Source organism: Phasianus colchicus, chromosome 33 (assembly GCF_987193195.1).
Source record: "Phasianus colchicus chromosome 33, bPhaCol1.hap1.1, whole genome shotgun sequence".
Lineage (NCBI taxonomy): Eukaryota > Metazoa > Chordata > Aves > Galliformes > Phasianidae > Phasianus > Phasianus colchicus.
The window spans coordinates 1868864-1877471 of NC_143468.1; the positions used below are offsets into that span (position 1 = coordinate 1868864).

The 8608-nt window shown below is 55.9% G+C and overlaps 1 protein-coding gene across 3 annotated transcripts in view; it reads right to left on the reverse strand.

Moving 5' to 3' along the window:
* Window positions 1–8608, reverse strand: part of LOC116234944 (cyclic AMP-dependent transcription factor ATF-7) — a 47683-nt gene that overhangs the window by 7056 nt on the left and 32019 nt on the right. For 2 of the 3 annotated variants that reach the window (XM_090128544.1, XM_031602798.2), the window contains exons 3-6: window positions 6501–6597; window positions 4669–4787; window positions 2314–2448; window positions 1211–1368 (exon numbers count right to left, since the gene is read on the reverse strand). In XM_090128544.1, coding sequence (XP_089984670.1) covers window positions 1211–1368; window positions 2314–2448; window positions 4669–4787; window positions 6501–6597 — 509 coding nt within the window. Of the gene's footprint in view, window positions 1–1210; window positions 1369–2313; window positions 2449–3171; window positions 4063–4668; window positions 4788–6500; window positions 6598–8608 lie in introns of those variants that run through there. The other variant, XM_090128545.1, reaches the window with a different exon arrangement.

Genomic DNA, 8608 nt, shown 5'->3' on the forward strand with positions numbered 1-8608 from the left:
CGCGGCCGCTGCGGCCCCATTATGGCTGCAGCCAAACCCCCCCCCCCCGTGGAGCTCTGGGATGGATCCATCCCTGAGAGCTGCAGAGGACACAAAACCTCATTGAAGCCCAGAATGCTCCAGTTTGATTTTCTCATGTCTCCAAGAGAGGGGGGACTCTGTACCGAACAGCCTGAGTTACAAGCAGAATGCAGGCAGAACAAGGGCAAAAAAAAGGTGGAATACAGGCAGAATGCAGGCAGAGCACAGGCAGAAAAAGGGCATCCCCCGAGGGCTGCAGCCAGCAGTGAGCACTGTGCTGATGCTGTTCACATGGATCAAGGGGCAAAAAGGAGCAGTCGATTGCTGTGCTGAAATGAACGGCTCCCACGACAGATGCTGAGCATGCAGGAGGGCAGAGGGTTGGAGAAGAGGTTATGCTGCAGAGGCAGCGGCTGTCTGAGAAAATCCCAAAGCCATTAAAGACACAGACAGCTTCCTATGGATAGCTTTGCTGAGCTCTCTGCTCTGCACCAGGCTGCAAAAGCAGTTTGGGAGTCCCCAGACACCATTCAGAGCATTGGTGTACATCAGGGCTGGGCTCATGGAAAGGAGCTCTGCAGAAAAGGACCTGGGAGTCCTGGTGGCAACAAGGGAGACTGTGAGCCAAAAGCGTGCCCTGGTGGCTAAGAACACCAAGGGTATCCTGGTTGACCAATGACTGACCACAAGCCAACAGTGTGCCCTGGTGGCCAAGAAGGCCAATGGTTCCCAGTGGGGCACTGCACAGAGCATGGCCAGCAGGGCAGGGAGATGCTCCCCACTCTGCTCTATGCTGGGGAGGCACCATCTGGAGCACTGGGCCCAGTGCTGGTCTCCCCAGTTCAGAGCAGACTGGGAACTGCTGGGAGAGCCCCACGGAGCGTGCAGAGCTGTGGGAGCCCAGAGCACCTCCTGGTGGAAGCTTCTATGATTCTGTGTTTGGGGATTAATTTCTCCCTGCAGTGAGATCCGCCTCGTTTCATTACACTACAACAATTAGTTCCTGCCTCCTGCACTTCCACCCCATTCTGCTTTTGCAGACAGCGCTGCAATGAGGCCCTTATGCCCAAGCAGCCGCAGCACCTCAGATCTTCTGCCAATCAAGGAACTTCTCTGGGTCCCTAATTACTGCTCAAGCAGCATAACAGGAAGGAAGCCTCAGGGCAAGGACTCCCTGCTACAAACTCACCCGAGTTGCCTGTTGGATGGCGGGGCCTGGGTGATGACAGAGGTTGGGGAAGGCAGTGTGGGATGCAGGGGGTCGTAGCCCAGGTGCAGGGGCAGTGATCCGGGGCGCACGATGGTTGGTGTTGGTGTGGAAATGATCACAGGCTTGGGAGTGATCTCCTAAAGGTGGTAAACAGATAAAAGGAGACACGAGGTTACTGTTTAGTTATCAACTGGAGCTGTAAGATCCTTTCCAGCTCAACCATCCTATGGTTCTATGATCTTTAAGGACTGTTCCAGCCCAAATGCTCCACAATCCCATGAATTACCTTCACCAAAACCTGTTACAATCTGACAGATCAATGCGGTGGAAGGGCAATGCAGGAGTATAACAGCAAAGGAACCAGAGGGAATGGGAAGGCATCACAAAGGAAAGGTGCTCACTCATCTCTGAACTGCACAAGGAGGGATCTCCAAACAGAGACCCTTCCCCAGTGGCAGTCAGCCCTTAAATGGGGTCTAAGAGAGATGCAGCCAGGCTCCAGCCCTTCTGCTTGCACAGCTGCATTGCCTTCACCTGTGCTCCCAGGGCTGACCCTGTCCTTTCCCCAGGTGCTCAATCAGTGGGTCAGGCAAGGACTCAGAAGTTCCCACACTTTACCTCTTCTGCTTTCCCTCTGATGGCTCTGAAGCCATTCAGTGAACCTTAAGGCACAGAACCTGAGGCACAGAGTGGCACGACTTACCCAAACTGATTGTATGTCATTGCAGGGAATGGGGCACAGAAATTCTGGCTCTGGGAAGTCAACCCCTCTATGATTCACTGCTCCTGCCCAGCCAACACCTCCACAATGGGAACTGCTCCTCTCCTGCTCTGACCACCTGCAGCCCACCCTGGAGGCGAAGCTGCACTGCTGCACTTCATCCCCACCTGAAGAGCACTCCTGGGATAGGCAGGAAGTTTCTCCTCACCTCCACTTGGAGATTTAAGTGTGTTTGAAGAGTGGTGGGGAGGGAGGGAAGAAGCATTTCTCTCTTTCACAAACAAGATGAGCCACGGTGGTACCCAAATGAGGGCAAGCTCTGCTCTGTGCAGCCTCTGCCAGGGCTCGGGGTCGGACGTACCTTCTCCTTGCTCTGCGGTGACCGTGGGTTGGAGGCAGGGCTGTCTGGGGGGGATGAGTCCACCTCCACCGGCTCCTCCTCCTTTATTTTGATGTCTGGGGTGGAGGGCAGCGACATGTCCAGGGCTGCGTTGCTCTGCGGGAAAACCAGCGACGGATTGAGAGGACAATGAGCTCACATCGCCTGCCGAACGGCAGCTCGTTCCCAAAGGAAGAGCTGCAGCTCTGAGCTGCCAAATTATTATTATTTATTGGTCCTGAAGCAGCTGGGAGCCCGAGGCGGAGAGCGGAGCCGCGTCGGCCCCGTGAGCGCACAGCCCCAATGGCACCTCGTGCTGAGAACACAGACCTGATTCTTTGCATCCCTCTGTTCAGAAAAGGGCTCTGCGGAGGAGAGCAGGTAACAAAGCCCTGAGCCACAGAGGGCACCTTCATCCGCAGAAAGAGCTGCAAAGCGTTGTATAAATCAGCCTGAATTATTTTACTGCCCGATTATCGAAAGCAAACAAAGAGCCATGCAAGTTATTAAACATCCATGGGCTCCCCATTAAAATGAAACCCGACTGCATGCCCACAGATGGCAACACGCCGCCAGCCCGGGCTCCTGCAGTGCCACGTGCCCCACTTCAGCTGAAGGGGAGCTGATGGGGATGGGAAGAGGGTGACAATGGGGGGGACACGAGAGAGCGGCTGCTTCTCTGGGGCTGGGAGGGGATGGAGTGGGATGGGGGTGTGGGGTGGATTTGGATGGAGAAGTCCCTGCATTGAGCATCAGATTAGGGCAGAAATGCCCGTAATGCAGAGCTGCTCTCCATCCCCCATCCCTGCTCAGCAGCCCAGCCCAGCCCCTAACCCACACCTCCTCCTCTGCTGCATCTGAAGTCCTCTCCAGGGAGGGAAAATTGAGGCAAAAAGGTAAATCTGTGCCTCTGGGGCTGCTCTGGCGCTGATTTACACCGGAGCTTGTGGCCACGTACCTGCCCTGCTAAGCAGAGATGGGAAGCACAAAGGAGAAGGGATTAACATGCAGGGAAATTTCAAACCACTTAAAGTGCCTCCAGGGAAGCTCCTGCTGCTCCCATGGTTTTAATTAAGGCGCTGCTGTCGGACCACCCTTGGAAACAGAGGACAAAACCCGGCAGCAGCCGCGGGGCCGCGGGCAGCCAACGCTCTGAGCATCACAGCAACGCAACAGCAGCTCCGGGGGGGCACACAGAGCCAGCAGGGCTGGGGGCTGCGGGTTGTGCAGAGCTTTTTGGGGAGGGTTAATGCATCCCCTCCACCCAAACCACCCCCTGAGCTCGGAGCCGCCGCGTTCTCCCGACTGCTGGCGGAAATATTTTGCCTGAGGCCGTCCTGAAGTGCAAAACAAAAATTAAAAGGCAAATATCCGAGAGCTGAAGGCTGCAGAGCAATGGGAGCTGGGTGGTCTCCCAATAAAGCGAGCGGCGAGACTGCGGGCGGCTCAGCCACGCCGACCCGAAACCGCAAACGGGGCGCAGCCTCCACTCTGAGCTGCAGAGAACAAAAGGTGGAGAGGGGAGAACGGCCCGCACGGCCCCGCAGCGCTGAGCGGAGATGGATTGGTGCTGCCAGGAGCAGAGAGAGGCACTTTGCAGCGCTCGTTCCCAATTCCTCCGTTCCCCATCTCGGGGAAGATTTACGCCGCTCTGCTCCCGCGGTTTATTTCCGAGCAGCGCCGCTGACTGCGGGCGGACGGACGTCCATCCATCAACCCCGTAAATGTATGTGGCAGCCTAAGAGCCCCGCACGCAGCTGTGCTCCTCCGATCCCTGAGAAGGGAAGGGGGGGAACCGTCCTTAATGAGCTGCTGGCTGATGAGATCCCGCCGTCCTTCAGCCCCGGGGTGGCGGGGGCAGCCCGGATCGATGCTGCTGGCAGCCGAGGGGGCTCTTTGTTAGTGCAGCCCCTCCTGCACGCAGCCCCTCTCCCCACTGCAATGCACTGTGCATGTGTGGATGGTGCTGGGTGAGCCCTGCTCTGCTCCTTTGTCGAGGGGACCCCACAACTGCACCTTTGGGGAGCATCGTTGGGGATCTGACACCTGGAGAGGTTCAGAAAGGATTCTGCTCAGATCCCGGAGCGCCCAAGGTTGGTCCTTTCCACCCTGATCTGCACAGTATTTGGGGTACCGCCTCTTTACTCTTTGGAATAAGGGGATAATAAACCCTTCCAAGCAGCTCTAAACGGGGCTCCCATCACATGACTGCCAGCCAGAGTCACCCCAAAGGAAAACCCCAACACGTGCACAGCAGGAAATCCTGCCTGCACCCAATGTGTACCCTCCAGCACAGCCTCCCAACCCAGGCTCCCAGCGCTGCCTTTCTCCTCTTGCCTTTTTCTCCTCATCCTCCGTGGCTTTCTTGAACTCGTGCTCGAAGGAACTGGCCAGCTCGTTGAACAGCCCCACCTCCTCGCAGTTCTTCAGGAACCGAGTCGGCGTCGGGGTCTGATCTGGGGGGGGGAGCACAACAACACCAATTCACACCGCACCCCCCGTGCCCCTCCTGCACCCCCTGCTCAGCACAAAACCTGATGATGTTTTCCTGTCCTGTCCCTCCCAAACCGGGGCTCTGCCTGTCCTCAGGGGCAACACCGGATGGGAGGAGTGGGGTTGGTGTCCCCAAAAGGAGCAGACCCCAAAGCACAGAGGGATCAGAGGAGGAGGAGAAACCCACCAGCAGCAATCCACCTGCACGGGAGCCTCCTGCACTTTCCAGAACAAAGGGGGTCCTTGGGATGCTTCCCTTGAGCTGTGGTGTATTTCACCCTCCCTGCCCCATTAAGGTTTGTTCATTAAGCACGCTTTGCTCGCCCACACTTCTCCCCATTAAGCCCACGACCTGCTCTGGCTGCAGATCTCAGTGGGATGCTGCTTCTGCAGACTCTGTTTGGACCATTCCCCGCTCAGCATCGCTCTCCTGATGCCACAAAGAACCAGGACTGCTCCCACCTCACCACCTCTCCCATCCCAACCTCCAGGAACTGCCCAGAAGTGCCCAATTCCCATTTCAATCAGTCCTTGCATGGGGAGAGCTCTGTTCCTTATGACCCTCCACACCCTCACTGCAGTGTGTTGGTGTGGGTGAATCCTGCTGCTCATTAGCACAAAGCTAACGAGGGAGGGAGGAAGGAAACTCCAGGACAAAGCAGTTCCTGAAGTGTTTTGTGCTGACATCTCATCCATGAGTGTGTGCACCTGTGGGAGCTACAGAGATGAGGATCTGGGAATGGGACCACCCCATCTGTGCTCCCATCCCCTCCCAGCCAACACGGATGGGGGTTCATTGAGGAAAAGCCAACCCCCCCTTCTGCAGCCTATTTAGCAAAGGGCTCATTGAAGGAAAACTGACCTTCAGGAAACTGAGCCTGCCTGCAGCTCCCACCCCAATGCCTTCCCCATCAGCTCCCATGAGGCTGATCCCACATGGAACGAATTCTCCCCATTTTATGTCCCTTGGTGTCCACCCTCAGCTCTCTTAGGACCTCACTCATAGCTGCCAACACCAACCCTACACACCTTACACCTAAACCCTAACGCTAACTCTGGCTCAAAGGCTCACAGCAATCTAAACTGCCAGTTCTCCGTCAGCCAGTGTGTCCTTCCCAAGGGCTGCTTCCCTTCCTGCTCTCAGCCCTACACAACCCATAGGAAACCCAAAAGAGGATCCCAACGAAGCAGGACAGCATCAGTAAACAGTGATGCTCTGCTGCCAGACACTGATATGTGCTTTCTTTTCCCCGTTCTGTAGAGCTGTGCTGACCCTGCAGCATTCAGAGCTGTTTGGGTTTACAAAACAAAACCCCAAAAAAGGAAAAGCCGATGCCTGCGCCGAGGAAGGAGCTTTGCTGTCACATCCAAAAGCACACCCAGCACCAGAGGAACCTCCATCCACCCATCACCCCCTCCAAATGACAAAAAGGGGAGGAAAACAAAAGAGAGAGAGGAAAAAAAAAAAAAGAACCCACCAAAAAAACCCAACACCGCCGTAAAGAAAGGGGAAAAAAACCGAGCAGAAAGTCAGCAGCCTCCGGCTCCGCTCTCCTCCTGATTAAATGCAGATCACAGGGCTTTTTATGGGAGGCAGAGACGTGGCTCGCTGCATCTGCTCCCCAGCATTAATCTTGCAGCCGTGGGCATTAACGCGGCGCGGGGCTGAGCAGTACCTGCCATGATGACCGAGTCGGTGCGCGCCGGGCCGAATTTCAATGTCATCTCATGTTTGTGTTTATGAACTGCCAGGTGGTCCTCGTTTGTAAACCTCTGAAATGAAACGGTTCAGAAAAGGGTGAATAAATGCGGGCTGCGTTTTATGGGACTGGGGTTGGGGTGGGGGGTTGGGGATGGGGATGGGATGGGGTGGGATGGGGTGGGATGGGATGGGGATGGAGATGGGGAATGGGGATGGGGATGGGATGGGATGGGATGGGATGGGATGGGATGGGGATGAGGATGGAGATGGGGATGGGGATGAGGATGGAGATGGGATGGGATGGGATGGGATGGGAGGGGGATGAGGATGGAGATGGGATGGGATGGGATGGGAGGGGGATGAGGATGGAGATGGGATGGGATGGGATGGGATGGGGATGAGGATGGAGATGGGATGGGGATGGGATGGGATGGGATGGGATTGGATGGGATGGGATGGGATGGGATGGGATGGGATGGGGATGAGGATGGAGATGGGATGGGGATGGGATGGGATGGGATGGGATGGGATGGGATGGGATGGGATGGGATGGGATGGGATGGGATGGGGATGGGGATGGGATGGGATGGGGATGGGGATGGGGATGGGGATGGGGATGGGATGGGGATGGGGATGGGGATGGGGATGGGGATGGGGATGAGGATGGACATGGAATGGGGTTGCGGTTGGGGATGGTGTTGGGGTTGGGATGAGGTTGGGGCACAATGAGGTGTTTGCACACTGCTCAGATGGAAAACAGTACTGTGCAGTGAATGGGGCACAGAGATGGCTGAGAACCCATTTCTGAAGATCGTAGCTGAGATAGGAAATGCAGGTTGATGCCGGCCCTAATTAGAGGCCATAATTAAGGGCTGCTCAGCTCTTTAGGATGGGGCAGATGCTGTGCAATTTGCAGCCGGTCCAACATCCACCAGAAGCAGAACAGTGGGGAAAAAATAACAGGATTTCTGTGGGGCCGGGGGGCTCATGGTCACCCCACAGAACTCTGCAACGGGGACGGGATGCTGCCTGAACACAGACAAAGGCAGAAAGGGCAGAGGGGAGGACAGGGTTAAAGCAAACCCTCCTGCAAAGGAGGACGGAGCTGCTCCTCCTGGGCTGCAACAAAGCACGGCTGCAGGGCGGGCGCATCGCAGCCATCAGGATGGGGGTCAGCACGGGACGGGGTTATTTTCGTTTTGCCATTATCTCCCACTCCCAATTCCCTATTTCCTATTATTTCCCCTTCCCCATCCCTTCTTTTCCATTCCTGGATTCCTCATTATTTCTCATTCCTTTTCCCCATTCCTTATCTCCCATCCCCATTTCCCACAATTTCCCATTCCCTGTGATTCCCCATCCTCTCTCCCCATTATTCGCCCCTATTCCCATTATTCCCCAGCCCCCACTATTTCCCACTATTTCCCATTATTTCCCATTATTCCCCACTCCCCACTATTCCCCATTTTTCCCCACTATTCCCCATTTTTCCCCACCATTCCCCACTGTACCCAAGCTCCCTCTCCCCGTTCCCCACCTGCAGCACAACACAATCAAACCAAGGACAAAAGCTGCACTTTCTACCCCATTTTTCCAAAGGGAAATTGAAATCTGCAGCACATAAACCCTCTGCAGAGGTGGGGGGGGGGAAGGGGGGAAAGGGGAGGGACCCACACAGCATTTCCAAATGCTGAAAAAAGGGGAAAGGCAGAAAATCCTCCATTCTGCAGCTCGCTTTCTGCTGGGTGCTTTGGCAGCACTCAGCGCCCATCATCCCCCCCCACCCCCCAACCCCATGCAGCAAAAAAAACCCTGAGACAGAGCCCAGCACTTCAGCCCTAAATCATGTCATGTTACACTGAGAGCAGCGTCGGGGGGACGGGGGGGGGAGAAGGAGGGATAAAAAAATGGGATGAGTTACGGCCGCAGCGCTGCCTTTCATATCCAATCCCCTCCAGCAGCAGTTGAAGAGCTGCCGTGGCTGCAGCTGCTGTTTTGGAGGGGCTGAAGGATTTGGGGTGGGATGTCATGCATTGCATCCCCCCCAAGTGCCACGTGCAGACCCGATTTTGGCCTTTTTTT